This window comes from Drosophila busckii, unplaced genomic scaffold, assembly GCF_011750605.1.
Source record: "Drosophila busckii strain San Diego stock center, stock number 13000-0081.31 unplaced genomic scaffold, ASM1175060v1 chrUn_07, whole genome shotgun sequence".
Classification (NCBI taxonomy): Eukaryota; Metazoa; Arthropoda; class Insecta; order Diptera; family Drosophilidae; genus Drosophila; species Drosophila busckii.
In genome coordinates this window covers 1,697,898-1,714,868 of record NW_022872723.1, presented here as the reverse complement: position 1 = coordinate 1,714,868, position 16,971 = coordinate 1,697,898, and the positions used below count along the sequence as shown (strand labels likewise).

Genomic DNA, 16,971 nt, shown 5'->3' with positions numbered 1-16,971 from the left:
ATTCTCAATTGCCAATTATGCTGCTGCAGAGTCCCGCCATCACAAGGCAAGCGTTCCAGCTATCGGCGATCGAAGCTGTTGTCAGCAGCCGGCACCGCCGGCGAACATAGCATAGCCACTCAGATCGCAGACAAACGGGTGGGAGGTGGAGTTGGACGAATCTCACTATTTCAGACAGAGGTAAAGTCATTTCTAGACGGATTCCACTGATCAACTTCGTGTTTACCTTTACCCGCAAAGTGCTGTAGACGTTGTGAAGGAGTCGTGGCATTTGGCGTAAAATGTCTCGAATCTGTTTTTTTTTTTAAATATATTTATTTTAATTTGCCACGCTTATCAGGTTCCAATTCAATTCAAACAATTGGTGACAATTGCTTAATCGCACTACAATAAATTCGAGGTGGATGCAAGTAATGAGCAAACTTTTACAGCTTTATTGATTGGTGTGCATTTAATGTAAATAGCTGCAAGTGAAAATTCTAATTAAACGCCTTTGGCCGGAGTAAGTTCGCAGCAGTTGACATATGCATATTAAATGCAAATGAAAGATACATTCCCAATCTGTGTTTTTCGATGTCGTCAACTTAAAAACCACAGACATGAGAGCACAGACGCTGTCAACATCACCAGGCAACAAGGTCAGCTAAAAACTCTGCATTTCTCTAACCCGTGCTTTAAGAACGTATGTGAAGATGATAAATGACGATGAAAAATAACAATTTCCTTGAGATTCTCGTTGCATATTCACAACAAATTAGCTTCCCGAATGCATCATCACGTTAGAATAGTGACTATATAAATATATAATTTTAATCAAACATCCAATCTTACAATCCAATATCAATCAAATATTATCAATATAATATATCTTATATATATGTATATACTATGTATATATGTAATAAAAGCAAAAAGCATTAGACCAAAGAAGAACGTTTCTTTCTTGTTATGCAAAAAAAAAAGTCCAAAGACAAAAATAAAAACAACCTTCCTTTTTACTAAAATCATGTGCATAAAAAATACATAAAAGACACTTAAACTAATATTGTATTATAATTTACGAAAAATAAAAGCTTTCAATAAACATATTAATCGTAACCTAAATTAATCTAGTATTCGTTTGGTTCTTGACTTATAAAAAAAAGTATATAGAACAAGTACTTAGATAATAAATAAACAATATTTTAATGAAATTCAATTCTTTTACTCTCATCTTAAACATACATATGTATGTACATATAACCAGTAATCAAGTAAATATAATAAATTAGTAAAATATAATTAATTTATATTTATAAATTAAATACTATATACATTTATAGCAATATGGAGATATACATATGTATGTACATACAGTATTTAATTTATAAATAGAAATAATTATATTTTACTAATTTATTATATTTACTTGATTACTGGTTATACATAAATTCTCTACCTAAGCTTGGTACTTAACTTGAATATGGGTTTGTTAAAATGTAATCAATGAAAGCGGTTTTATACACTTTGACATTTTTTGTAAAAATGGAAAAGGGTATTATATGAAGTTGCTCAAAAGTATGTAACAGGGAGAAGGAGGCGTGGCAGACCCATAAAGTATATATATTCTTGGATCAGCTCAACGAGCTGAGTCGATATAGCATGTCCGTCTGTCCGTCTGTCCGTCCGTCTGTCCGTCTGTCCGTCCGTCCGTCGTCCGTCCGTCCGTCTGTATGAGTCGTGTTCCTCAGCAACTATAAGAGCTAGAGCAACCAAATTTGGTAGGTAGGTGTCTCCTATATCCAGACACTACGCTTTTATTTTATTTTTTTTATTTCCTCCCCCTCCCCACAAATCGAAAAAAAAACAATATATAAGGCAGCACAAAAATCTTTAAGAATCTAAAATAAACCACAAAATTGCCTGATCATGTTTTCGACCGTGAAAAGTTTTAGAACGATCGGATAAATAACTTAGAATTATTGACATTATCAATTTTCAATATTAGACAGCGGGGGTGCACGTTGCTGAGCGCCCATACAAACGTCGCTGCCGACGCAGCGGCGCCGTCGCTGCTGACGCTACAGCGAAACGAGCTGTGACGCGTTAGCTGTTTTGGTGTATGTGTTTGTGAGTGCATGTGTGTTTGCTGCGATGCCCTAGTCAAAGTGTATTTTAAAGTTGGTGGCGCCCAACTTTAACCTGTCCACTTGTTTTTAATATTTTTTGTATGTATTCCTTATGTATTCAAGTTGAATCTTTTTCAGCTCACAAGATTTAGCTCTATAATTTTAGCTCTAAAACTTAATAATATTAAATTATTAAATATATATACACAGTTCTACAAAGACACGACCAGATTATACAAAAAATTAAATTTATATTTGCTTATTTTAAATAATAAAGCATTAATAAATTAGATTGACCTATTTTCAATTACTTATGTTGAAAAGAATAAATATTGAAGTAAGGACCAGCAATATAACTCATTAAAATTTTTTTAAATAAAATCCAATTCTTTTTTATTTATATGTATATGTATGTACGGGAGTGATACGGTAATATATGTACATATTTTTCTTTTTGTTAAGCAAACATCTGTCGTGCACTATATAGCAGTCAGCTTTTTTCCACGAGCCATCAGGGCTGAAACGCAGTCAGCTGGTTTTGAACGCTTTGGAGCCCTGGGCCAAGTGTGTTATGAATTTATGTTGATTGTGGTTTGACATTCAGCGTAATAAATTGTGATTTGTGTAAATCAAGTAAAATGGAGCCCGTAAAGCATCTTTCAATTGCCGATATCCGTAATTATATGTTACAAAACGACGGAAAAGTGACTAATCACGCGCTTGTGAAACATTTCAAGAAATATCTAACGCACACACAAAGTGAGTCATAAACAACGCCATCCTCTAAGCTGATTTCGTTCGCGCATATGAACATACATACGTACATTTATAGTTTTGTGACCTGTTGAATGCAAATAACAAATCTTTATAATAATTTTTTATTTCAGACGAAGCCGAGGCGCGTAAACGTTTCAAAGCATACGTGACACTTCTGTCAACGATTAAAAATGAAAACAACCAGAAATTTCTCATACTACGCAAAAAGTATTTTAACGAGTGCCCATCGGAAGAAGTTGTGCAACGAGCTGTTGAAGCTGCTGACAATACCTTGGAGCCGGGAAGCTCAGTTGCAAGTCCCGTAATTTCTACACCGGATGTAGGGGTATCGCCACTAAGGCACCCTCCGCCATACAAAGCTCCTCCTGAAGTTAATCAATCGCCATTGCCGGCAAAACCTATTGCCGCTAATGTTGGTGTAAACCAAGTTCAATTAGAAAGCTACCGCGATTGTGTAAACGAATTCACAGCTGTCATGCAGCGCATTGATCCAGCTCGCCTTGAAATTCAGCCTGCATCAAAGGCAGCTGTTGACTTACGAAGCGAAGAAACCAATACCAGTACCAGTGTAAAATCTGTGTCTCGGGCAAATTCTGTAGACGAGAGCAACAATAAAGAAAATATACCGAGATTCTCGTTCTCGTCTGGTGCCTCAACCGATAGCTCTACCGCAGAAAAATTATCCGGAACGGAAACGGATGTTGCGGACAATCCCATAAGCGTAAAGGAAGCTACGCGCAAGTTCAACAGGATGGCCTCCGAAGAGGAAGCAAAAGTTATTTCTCCACCTGCTAAGAAAAAAGCAGAAAAGGTGAGCTTATTATAACTAGTTAGTGAATGGCGGGTGCGGGTCTGTTACTCACATATATTCTATACATTAAGCAGTCAGGCCACCAGTTTCGCATCGTTTACGCTTGCCCAGTAGATCTTTTAGGCCTTCTGCTATTTTCCGTGAGAAGCATTTTAGATTTAGAGAAGGTTCATTTGTAAACATAAACAACATAGATAAATAATTCCTTTGCCTACACCATATTTATTTGCAGAAGCAGTAACTTTCTATGATTTTTACTATTAGAAAGCCAATGTGTGAAAAATTCTGTTAATTTAGATTGCCAGCCAAATTTCCATTTCGATTAAAGTTAAATTTCCAAAAATAAAATATGGTTTAATCTCTGAGCTCTTTTAGCGCATACAAATGGACAGGGCAAAACTAACTCAGTTTGTGTTGCTGATCAATAATATATATGAATATACTTTATGGAGTCTGCAACCGCTTCTTCGTCCTATTAAATACGTCTGGCACATTTTTAGGGTAATTTTTTCCATTTTTTATAAATTTTCAAAGTGTATCAGAAAATAAATTATGGTAGAACCGTGTAACTAACCCGATTCTTCTTTATGTGTAGAAAAGTATATGTAATAACAACAATTCACCTTGGGCTTACTTTTTGATACAGACTGTGGTCATATGACTGGAGAACATCGCAAATATTTAAATTGCAAGTATAGGAACTTTGAAAAGCTGGGCCAAATATTATATGTGAAAAGTGTTACAAAAAAATTACGAGAGCTTATTTATAGAGATTACAAAAAAAAAATCTTTTTTAATAAGTGTCTTTGAATTATGGTATAAGCTTTTCGTTCTTCCTGGAAGCCTTGTCTGTAAAAACCTTATATGTAAATTGGTAGAAGTCGTTAGAATGTTAGACGTGCGCTATTTCTTAGACAATGTACACATATGAACATGAAAATATATTCATTTGTTAGTATGACATTTATTTTAAAAAATTATATCATACATATTAGGGTAGATAAATTAACCCAACCTAATTCAAATAGTATGTGTAAGTATTGTATTTATTACAAATTTAAAAAGAAATAGTTATCACAAAAAGTCAAAAATAGCTCTATGCAAATATTGCCATTGCCTTCGGTATATATAGCTCTTTAAATTTTAAATTAGATATTTATATTTCTTGTACGTTGACTGTCCACCAATAGATTTGATTAAAATCTATGCCACGAATCGGCGAACTAAGAGCCATTTTGACATTACAAATATTCATTTTTTTGTTGTGTCAACCAATAAACATTTTATAGTTTGAATTATATTCTGCATAAAGTTCTCGTAACATGAATACGCCGGACGTAAACATCGCTTGGAATATGCATAAGAAGTTCCTTGAACTAATTTATAATTTTTGAATATCTCAGCAAACTTCTTTTTGTGGTTTTTGAAAAAGTAAAGTGTACGGTAGTCACCCCAGTCCACGATAAGCTAAAGCCAAACATTCGGACAGGAACCAATGCTACCAACTGAAGTGCTCAGAACACTGATTAAAAACAAAAATATTTTGCTTTTGTCAATAACAGCAACTTAATTGATATTTTTGTAAAAAAAATGAAAAAACAAAATGAAAAATAAGTCAAACATAGTATCTATGAAAATCTGTTTTTCAATGCCTAGGTACATACTTAAATAAAATGTGGCACACCCTGTTTGTGTTTATATACTTACATCTATACATAAGATGAATGAGTCTATGGGTAGCAATAAAAGGCGACAACATGTAAAAATTTGTCAACCGTTACGAGGGAATCGTTTCGAGGCAAATGTTTCAAACTAAAGACGCCGACAATTACAATCGGGTAGAATTGTCAAGCAACTGTCATCCACTCAGACCTGTCAATCAAGCGATTCGGGCTTAGGCATAAGGTATAATGCATAAATCATCCATTAATGCCCTCAAGCAAAATGAATATGCGCATGTATCACATACTCCAGACGTTGTCTGGAATCAGCCTGATAGTAAGGCGACGAGCACTGCAGAAGTATATGTTCGTCAAACTCAGATTGTCAACTGCACGTCAATCGGTATTAAAACACTCAAAAGAACTAAGAAAAGTCTTAAGTGCCCATATTTGAAGACGCAAAGACTTGTGCGTATACAAGATGTATGTTTACATATATACGTATTTACAAATTTCAACGACTGAATATTATAGGTTTTGTGTCAAGTTTCTCACGTTTTTCATGTTTCCGGACATTATTGAGTGCAAAGCATCCACAAAATTTCCGCCTCAACACTCAACAAAAATGTTTAAACAAGAAGAATAAAATTATAGATGCATGTGATATATGCAGCTGCTTGGATTTTTGATTTGATCAGACTAAAAGCATAAACCTTTAGTACGACTGATAGCAATATGGGATTTTGTGAACGATTTCACCAACGTTAGGGTTTGCACAATTATAGCTTAATACAGTCTCCTAACATTCAAACAATTAGCAATTTTTTTGTATGGCCGGTAACGCCCATTACCGCCGATAACCAGTGAAGTTACTAGATGTATCATATTTATTTTGTAATAATTTTTATTTATTTATTCCCAATTTTGTAATGTTAGCTTTCAAAAATATATGCCAATGATCAGTATGATAATAATCCATAGAAATTATTTTGACAACAAGCTTGCTTTTTTTTCAAAGTAAATATTATTTTCCAAAAAGTTTTCGTGCATATTGCAAAATTTTATGTTGGATTAAATTAATATAAAGAGTTTCAGTAACTACCACAAACTAACCAATTTTGTCAAAATAAATGTGCTAAATAAAATAATGTAGCTGAAATAAACAAATAACAACATTATCACCTTAATTGCATTCAACACATTTATCCGTACAAGTTTTCATTACCTATATAATAGTTTGTGGTATGTGAATGATTTACAAATTTGTACGCTAACAAGCATCACAACAAACAAAAATAGACGGCGCCAACGGTCTGTGCTCCGCATTTTTTCACAGACATTGTTTAATCAAAAAAATATTATTAATCATCAGAAAACATAAGAAATGTGCCAAATCATTCACCAAAAATTGTGATAGTGACCCCTATCCCTCAATCCTCAATGCATACGTGCCCTCCGCCAGGGATTGATATTGGTAATGATCAAAAAAAGATCCATCAAAACGAACCATGAAATTTATTAAACTATAGGTCTGAGCATATTTAAGGTCTGAACATATTTAATTGCCTGGATGACTTTTAACTTTGTGCATCTAGTTAACAGCCACAGAGTACGTTAAATATTGATTATTTTTCTGATCCAATCGAAGTATTTACTATTAAAGTTAATTTTTTATCGTATATCATATTATATTATAATGTGCAGAATTGCTAGTCAAAATATTTAGTTTTTCATTTGTTTTTTTTTTTTTTTTAATGTAAACGGCTTTAAGTTTTTCCATTACACTTAAATGTTTATTTTAAAGCAGTATGCCTTGATTTAAACAACCTTCACAGTTTCCATGTAAATCATCAAACAAACCACATATATTCTTATTAACCAAAAAGGCACTTTAGTGGTTACCAACTGTATCCCAGTATGCATATTATTGCGTTACCGTTACTGCCATACCCTTTGTCCGCTACCCGAGGACAGTGCAGGCGGTGATGAAGTGGAACCCTTTGGATAAAAACAAGTTGGTGAAACATGTTAACATAGCCAATAAGCAGCAATAGAAATTAGTTAGGCAAAGCTATTCTCATCACGGCCAGGCAACCACAAAGGACCCAATTAAAAATGTAAGGAAACAAACCAAAAGTTGTTATTGCTGTTAAACAACAACGCACTGTGTCCCGAAGCGGTTAAATTTACAACAACAGCAGCAGCAACGACCCCATCAACGGACAACGTTGAGCCCTCAGCCGAGCTCCGTTCCGTCCCGTCACAGTTACCGCCTCCACCGCCCGACATTGAAAACGGTGATCAGAGTGGACAATGGCAATGTCGGTGTGCCGTATGGAAAACAGGACCATTTTGTGGCTTCATCTGTTTTATACGAGCCAAAGGTAAGTCTTGGGAGGCAACGCAAACGTAAACAGACAGAGAAAGGACAGAGCAAAGAAAAAGAGGACAGAGGAGAGTTGCGATATAGTTGAGGCACTACACTGCACTGCTCTCCAATGCCAGAGGACAACAGATAGCAGTGTGATATAATATCTTGCATAAAGGGACAGATAGAACATAAGAAAGCCAGGCACCGAACAAGCGATTGGGGAAAAATGAACAAATAGACAAGGGCAACCAACAAACAGCATAGTTTTTTATATTTTTTTGTTTCATATGTGTATGTGCGTGTACATTTTTATATTATTTTTTTTTTTCCTTGACTCTCCCAACGACAAGTTCCAAAGCCGTAAAAAGCAACATGCCCATTGCAACTGCGAATTTGGGTGGAGACTTGGGCGGCCACCGGTCCTTTTGTTTAGCATTGACATGGCCACTTTGCCCGGGGCCTTACTTTTTAATGTTTGTCCTGTTATGTTCTGCTGCTGCTTCAGTTTCTGTTACGCTCTCGCTCGGCTGACAAGTTAACATGACGTCAGGCAATCCGGCGGCAACCGGCGAACGACCTTTGCAATTCCACATGCGCCATACGCCATACGCCATTCAGTACTCGGCACACGGTATTGCAAATGGCGGCCCGTCTACCTGTACGGTTAGCTGTTAGTCGCTGCCAAGCACGAATTACAGTACGGGCACGGGTGCGTCTGAGCACTGCGGGTAATTGGGATAACGTGGGCACACTCCCGAAGTCAAGTGGCGTGTAAATATGAAAGAGTCGAGCAGAAGCATTGCTTCCTGCGGCTAAGTTACGCACTTGTGTGTCCTCTTGCATTTATAAGATATGTAACATTGCGGCACAATGGATATGGCTATGGGTTTGGGGATGTAAATGAAAGAGCGTTGGGTAAACAAATGCTGACGCTCTAGCATATTTTTAGCATCGCGAACATTACGCGAATGGATAATTAGTTGCCGAAAATGTTTTCCGCGCTCGTAAACATAAGGCACACATGGTTGGATGCTCTTCTTATTGTAGCTCTTATTGTTAATACTCCTGTTTTTGTTTCGTTGTTGTTGTTGTTGTTGTTGTTGTTATTGTTGTTGTTGTTGTTGTTGTTGGCACATGTGTGCCAGAGACCGTCGCTCATTAGAGTGCTCATTATCAGTGGAAATGCGTGCGTGTGGTGGTTAAACTACCCCGGCCCCAGTCAAAAAATGTGTAAATCACCGAAAACAAAAAACAAGAAATGAAAGAACAACTTTCGCCGGCAATTGGGGATTCTGGTTCTCCAGCGCTATTTCATTTAGCGCCTGGTAAAGAAAATCCCTTGCACAATCGGCCTAAAGCACGCGCCTAATAAATAAAAATTATTACCTTCATAATTATGGGAAGAACATGGCGACGCTGCCGTCAAATGCGTGCGCATAATTATGCCAGCTTTTGTGCCCGCCCTCGACCGAAACACTCTTGTGGAATCCATCGGATGCCACTAAGATTGGAGCTCATATATGTATGAGGGCACACTCATTTCACTGCACATGTGTAAACGCATGTGTGTGTGTGTGTGTGTGTGTGTGGTGGAATCATGTTTTCTAAGATGTGACTGTGTTGGCGTTAATGCTTTGAATGGGCTTTCTATGTTTTATCCCAGTGTTGTTGTTGCTTTTTACCATTTTGTACCGCTCCCGCCTTTTCCAAATGAAGTGACTGAAACATACATAATTAATTTATGTCCTTATGTTCCCGTTTTTATGTCATGCAGCAATTAATTGAGGAAAAGGATTCACCCGAAGTTACACTTGCTCATCCAAAGGCAAAAGAATGGATTGTCTCAATGGCCAAAGCTAATTACCAAGAGCTCGCCAAGCTTGCTAGCGAATATCCGGAGCTCGTTAAACTGCAGGTAAGTGCACCTTATCATTGTCATCACATTTTGAAACATGATTAGCTGAAGGTCAATCAACAAGCAGTTGGCAAAGAATAACGACAAGTCCCAGCCCGTCGGCTATCTGGTGCCTCTACCAACAAAGACTACTACAAACTATTCATAAACATTAATTACGACAAATTAAGCAGCAGCGCGTTGTTTTTGCCATGTCGAACAACTCTTAAAAATGCGAGGAAATATATAATGACGGAATGGCGCGGAACGTGCACAAGACATGGCGGCGGCCCTGTCGCTGCGACAATTAATTGTGAAATATGTTTTCTGCGTTTTTAGCACTTGTAGCGCATGTTAAGCAGTAGGCGTGAGGCGTTAGGCGTTAGGCATTAGGCATTAGGCGCAGAGTCAACAGCGCGCGTGGGTCTTAACAAGCTGCAATTTCGCTACTAAGCAAGCCCGCCGACAGGCATGAAAATCTAGCTCTGACTAAAGCAAAGCAGTTGACCAAAATAATGACCCAAAATGTACTAAATAGTACGGCAACAGCTGTTCTACTAATACAACATGCACGCTTACAAGTACAAGTGCTGGTACATGTAATATCCATTTTGAAGCGACATCTGAAAGTACCAATCCGAGGCATTTGCTAGAACATGTGTTTATATATGTTCGCTCATCACAATGAGTCTATTTTCAGACCAACGGCCGGCCACCTAGAACTAGTCGAAATCACAACTTTTATTTGATGTAAAAGCAAATTTTTTATCTAGAAATAATATTCCATTCGTATAATCGGGCCACATACGTTTCTTTTATGGTTTCAATAATTTAAAAAACGTCAGCGTTTGTTGAAATTTAGTTAACGAATCGACTTATTGTGACATCCAAGTGGGAATTTTTTCTTTTTAGATAAATGTCATATTAAATGATAATAAATTGACTTGCATCAAAATTTTAAACAAGCTGCTGTTGGCTGCCTAATTTTCGGATATATTTAATATACGAGCAGTCAGGAATAGAAAAGCTATACGAGGGTTGCTTCAAAAGAATGCCTATTGACGCTATCTGTGCCAACGAATACAAAACGTCTCTAATTGAGACAGAAGTTGTTGTGCCTCAAGTCTCTACGGTGTCTCTCAATTAGAAAAATTTTTGGCTACCCCCAACACTCAAAGCAATCTCTTTTCTTGAGCACCCCACCCACTTTTGATGCCCTGGCGGCGGGCCCTGTCGGAAGATGATTTATGCCAGCCACAAGCAAACATGGGCCCGTCTTCAGCAGACGCATATGCATATACATATGTATATATGAATGCATAAATTTATACATGTGTATGATTTCTTATTTTGCATCAGCTTAAATGAACTAATTGCCGTACGATCTCAGTGTTCCCGGAAATAATGGTTATATGAAAATCTTGAGAGCCATAAGTGCAATCAATTAATACGAGCGCATCTCACAGTCCTCGCTCATGTCACTTTGCTTCTCCTGGCATGTACTGAGCCGCATTAAGATAAGTGTGAACGAATGGCAAGCAGCTCATTAGCGGCGCTTGCGATTCCACGTATCACTGAAATCGCAAGGAAACGGAAATTCCAATAAATCAGACCTCAATTGCCATTTAACCTAATGCAGGGTGCAAACTACAGCGAATAATATATGTAATATACGTAATCTTTTGATATATTATCAGACCATGTAAGAGCTCCTCAATGATTATTAATTATTTCTACTTGGATAAGTTTTCTTGTCCAATTTTGTTTGTCTGCAAAGATTTTTCAAGAATTAAAATGTTTTAATCGGAATGAGTAATAATTCAAATCAACATTCTTACAATGTTTTATTTGCCGGCGCTTATCCAGTCAAGACTATTTGCGAATTATATAAATTTACGCATTTTATTATTAATGTTTTATCATCGATACCCAATATAAAAAGTTCTTCATAAGAACCTTCAATCCAAACCAAAATTCACTTCAAGCACAAATTTCTCTTTTGTAGACAAGACATACATTTTAAGACTAATTGTAAGGCTTAACTCTCTAAGTCTCAGCAACGACATAAATATTTTACAAAGTTCAAGCTAAAATTTAAAAAAATTTCTGTGGCACTCCCTAAATTTTTTTATAGGATTGGGACTCTAAGTTCAATAAGTATTTTTAAAATATCACTGATAGAAAAAGCCCGTTTTCGAGTAAAATCGAGTTTTCCAACTCTTTAACTATAAAACAAAATTTGCACGAATATGATTCAGAGTCCTAGCATTTTATATAAAAAAAATATTACACTTTGTGAAAATTCATATTTACATGAATCAATCTGTTTGACAAAATTCTTATGCCACCGTACCAATCTGCAGTATGAATTTTTTGTGGACCAAAATCATATATGTTATGTATAGAGGAAGGAAGTGACCAAATAAAACGTTGCACCAGATTTTTGACAAAACACTTTTGCCACAATAATAAACACAAAAATTGAATGTGCTAACGAATACAAAGTGTTGATCTCTGCCTATATTGGCTTATAAAATGTTACACGTTTTGTATTAATTAAGAACTTCGGCATTTCAATATGAATGTGTGTGTGTGCACCTTCGTCAATTTATATTTTCATTTTTTGTTGTTCAACATACAGACAACCACATACCTCACAGACATACGTACCTACGACCATCATGCATCTCCATAGAACGAGAGTTTGACTATTGTGTGCCCTCTGTTGGCGCTGGCTAGTTAGTACGCCCAAAAGCCGAGCAAGCATGCACTGTTTTCCCATTTCAACTTTTGTCTGTAGTTGTTTTTGTTTTTGGTATTGGTATTGTACGTTCATTTCATTCAGTCGGCCATACAGCCATACTTCCATCCATCAACGGTTTGACCTAACCGGCAATTCGGCTTGACATGCAAGTAAATTGAATTTTACTTGTTTCGCATTTGTTTTAACTTGTACTTTGTTTTTTTGATATTTCCTTTTATTTTGACTGTTGTTTGAATTACTTATTCAAATTAAAAATACTTTTCGATGCTTTCAGACAATGACTATGCACAAATAAAATGAGTTTCATCCCCCATATTTATTCACATATGAATGTCTGTATATATGAGCTTAAGTTTATTGGCCAACACGTCTGTATACCCACGTGTTATACTCACAAATAAGTACATTAGAAAGTCATTTTTCAATATCTCAATATATTATAGCAATAATATTCATACTATTTAACATACCCGGTCTAAAAGAGCTTTAGTTGGTAATTTAGTTGAAATTCCTAGTGGCAATAAAGAACAGCGGGCTAGAAATCTCCTGTGTACAATTCAAACTGGCCATGATCTTTTCAACAGGTCATCAAAGGCAGCAATAAAACGTCTGTCACCTTTGGCAGCTACAGACAAGCACACAAGTGTTGGCCGCAAAAGTGCCGGAACGAATGTTGTCGGCAGCGGTGGCGCCTCTTAAGCCATCTTCAAAAGGCATAGAGCATTAGTAAAACGTTGCGTTGCTTCTGATCTGTACTGCGACATTAAATAGAGGTGACAATTCAATCAGCACATGCACAAAAGCCGCTCCAGCGTTAACGACTGCCCCTGTCTATATGTCTGTGACTGTGAATTGACAGAATCCTTTCCAGAAATGAAATTAAATGTGTTTACGACCTCATTCAACTGAGCCTCGTTGGTGGCTGCCCTCTATTTTATGCCGTTGGATGGCTATTAAATTTAATTAGATCTCTCTGGTGTCAGTACCGCGTTTCGCCGTCAACGCATCATAAATGTCACAAAATATATTTCGCTGAAATCAAATAATAAAAACATTTTTATAAACTCTCTCTCTCTCTCTCTCCTCTCTCTCTCTCGTCTCTCTCTCTCTCTCTCTCTCTATCTATCTCTCTCTCTGTCTCTCTTTTGGCGATGATGTTTGAATTTAGGTGATATGCGTCTATATTCTTTAAACCTTTAAACTTTGCTGTTTTTATTGAATCTTCTCTTAAATTGAGACTAACAATAAGTATACAAATCTTATACTAAACATTATCTAACAGTTTCTTTAAACTGTTTTAGGATTGCACGTTCCTAGATTCTATCGCTGGTTGGTAGGTCGTTACGACGCAAACGGGAGCGGCTGCATCAGCCTGTTAGCCCTCGCGCGAGGGGATTAGGATGCGAAGAAAACTTGCTGTATTATTTTTCATCATCTCAGGTCTTTTGGAATTAGCCAATCGGCAACGCGCTTTATGCCCAATTCTTCCACCACATATCGGTCGCTTTTCAATGTACTGTTCAATGTACTGTTCTTTGTTCGATATTTGTATCCATAGTCAAAACCGCGAAACAGACATGACAGCTATTCGATGTTTGTCTCTGGTACCCGCATCAGTTGGACCGTGCTAAATGAAATTTATTTTTGTTTCTGAACCGAAATGGCCAATATACTTTTATTCTTGTGTGGGATGTGTCAACAAAAGCTTAGTGTGGTGTAAACTTCTCTAAGATAACATGAAGACGTCGAATTATATCGGCTAATTATCTTAGTTGTTATTCACATTGCAATTTTTAATATAGACATCAGTCGGCAGCGTCGCGACGAATTATCTGATTTGTGTGCTTGTGAGTGCATGCGTTTGTTTGGTGCGATGTTTTAGTCAAAGTGTATATAAAAGTTTGTTGCGCCCAACTTTTTTTAATATTTGACCCTTTTTCCGAATTTGGATAAACACAGTTCGAAAATAAAAAAAAAAATTTAAACGGAAAAATCTGAAAAAAATCTCACAGCATCATCATGTTCATGGAATTATTCACTTTCCAATTTTTAATAGAAACAGAAGCATGACGCGCCATGCAAACGTCGCTGCCGACGCAGCTGGAAGAGTCACTGCTGACGCTAAAGCAAAAACGAGTTTTATATGTATATATATATATAATATATATATGCCATAGTTAAAGTCTGTATAAAAGTCTGCAGCAACAAACTTTAATGTACGTTCTTATTAATTGACATGATTTCATGCTCAAGTACTTGGGGCAAAATAATAATACAATTTCAAAAACGAAAATTGTATTGAACATTTCATAAATTTAAAATGGCATGAGGAAGAGAACTAGTCACAACTCAAGCTCTAGGTAAGTTGGTGGGCAGCTTAAAAACATAGTGTGTGCACTACTAAACTCAGGTTGAGCCTACTTTGAAGAGCTGAGAAGCCATTTATTATGGCACCACCTCAAACGAGTGAGACTGCAGTAACATTGAGGCATTGAGCATTGTAAATTTTTGCAGACGCCACAGAAGCATATATGTAGGTATAGCACAGCTTGCACAGTTTTCAATTCACTTTTAATTATGAAAAATGCAGTACGCTGACAGCTAACATGAATTAAGGCGAATGCTATTAAAAAACAAGCTCGGCATCCCACGATTGAGGACTGCACACTGCAGTATGCCGACAAATTTATCCCACCATCCTGTAAAGGCCTGAGCTTTGGCGATGTGAAGTTTGAATTTGGGTGATATGCGTCTGGGGCTTACTGCCTGTATGGTGGCGCAGTTGGCGCCAGCATCTTGCACGTTCCGAGCAGTGGGGCGTCCACACAATTGCTGTGCCCAGACGAAACAAAATGTCTTCACAATTATTGTCATTGACAATTACTTGTGCATGCCGAGCGAAAATGCTATGTTGAATTTTGGAATACTCTTTGAAATTTTTGAAATTGAAATTCTATCAGCTCTAAAGACTTAAGGAACATTGTCAAAGAGAGTAACTTCGTCTTTGTTTATATTTTGTGCAGAGATCTTTTAAAGTCTGATTTATTCTCTACTCCAATTGAATTGTTTGGAAGTCACTGCTACTTCTGCCATGGATGAGTCGATTTGCGATTTGGAATGATGACTTGAGTGACAGTTCATGAGTCGGAGATTGACGTGCATTTGCTGATGCCGCCAAAAATAAAAAACTAAACACTAAAACAATGACAGTGGAAGAAGAATTGGCGGACGAAAAGGTTGAGACTGGCGGCGTCAAAGCGTCATTGATGATCATCTTACTGATGATCTGATGCGAATTCCCAAAACGACAAACTCCGGCGCCATGTTAACCACCATGAAGTCAAAGACTAACTCAATGGTAGCAACTATCCATCCATCCATCCATGGGCTACCACAATCACCGATGACGAAGATGAATTCATGGCCGACTGTCTGGCTATTGTTAGTGAGTGAAGTTGATTACAATCGTTGCTGAGAAGAAGACGCCGTTTGCATTTTATTCAACACGATCCTTTTGATACCAAAGACGATCTGTAGCTGATGCCGTCGGCTGCTGATACTTTATTTGGACAAGCAACTTGTCACGTTTAATGGAATGCATTGTGATTGTGCTTCGGATTGGGACTTTAAACTGCTAAGAGTGTTGGGATATATAGGTGTGGAAATGATTTCCACACTCCACGTTGTGTTTCACGCCCAAAATAGTCTTCTCAATCAGATCCTTAGCTAACTAATGACTGCTTTCATACGTACACACGCACGCACACACATGCATGCAGATCCATGAATTTGTGTATGTGTGTGTGTGTATTGAATTTAAAGCAATCAACACCAACCTAACCAGCAGACCCCACTCACCGTAAAAACAATATCAATGCCGCTGGCTTTAATTTGATAGTACTGATTAGCTTTTGCCTTTGGCGAATGCGTGTTTCTGTCGACGGCAGTGCCACTGTTCTGTGTAGTACCGCCAGCTACTGAGCACGGTATCTTTGGCAAACAAACACACACACACACAGGCTCATAAAGTTGAATACAGAGCGGAAATTTGTCATGATCTGTGGTTACCAGTGTCGCGGGCTCACTCGCTCTCCATTGTGTTAGTGGTCATAAATTGTGGAAAACAAATATAAATAATAATTCCTCTTCAACCCAATTGCCGGCGGCAAATCGTTCCCAATACTGCTTGCAATACCCCACACACGGTTGTGGACACCTCGTTGAGGCCAGCACGCGGGCAAACACAAAAGGAGGTGTTGGCACGTTGTTATGAGTTTTTAAATCTGCCTAACCCCCATCCTCCAACATTTATTCGAATTTAATCGATTTTTCAAATTGCCTTCCACGCGATCTCTGTGCCACCAGTTTCAGTCGTCGCTGGTCAATAGATACAATACATAAATACAATATTTGTTAAACGCCCACAATGCACTCCCATATTTTTTATTGGGTTTGTTCGATGGTTTTAGCGTATTCAGTGGTATTCTCAAGGAAACAACAATTTATGCATCCTCCTGGTCATAAGTGTGTACATATATGTGTATGCGAAAATAACATAAAAATATAGCATTCTTATTATAATAAG

The 16,971-nt window shown here is 37.2% G+C and overlaps 1 protein-coding gene across 6 annotated transcripts in view; it reads left to right on the top strand.

Moving 5' to 3' along the window:
* The first annotated feature begins 2,651 nt into the window (after window positions 1-2,651).
* LOC108600466 (ankyrin repeat domain-containing protein SOWAHC) overlaps window positions 2,652-16,971 on the top strand; it is a 33,159-nt gene continuing 18,839 nt past the window's right edge. For 2 of the 6 annotated variants that reach the window (XM_017988063.2, XM_017988064.2), the window contains exons 1-3: window positions 2,654-2,867; window positions 2,996-3,696; window positions 9,503-9,643. In XM_017988063.2, the coding sequence (XP_017843552.2) occupies window positions 2,747-2,867; window positions 2,996-3,696; window positions 9,503-9,643 (963 nt within the window). In that variant the 5' untranslated portion in view covers window positions 2,654-2,746. Of the gene's footprint in view, window positions 2,868-2,995; window positions 3,697-7,252; window positions 7,730-9,502; window positions 9,644-16,971 lie in introns of those variants that run through there. The other 4 variants (XM_017988062.2, XM_017988061.2, XM_017988065.2 and 1 more) reach the window with 3 other exon arrangements.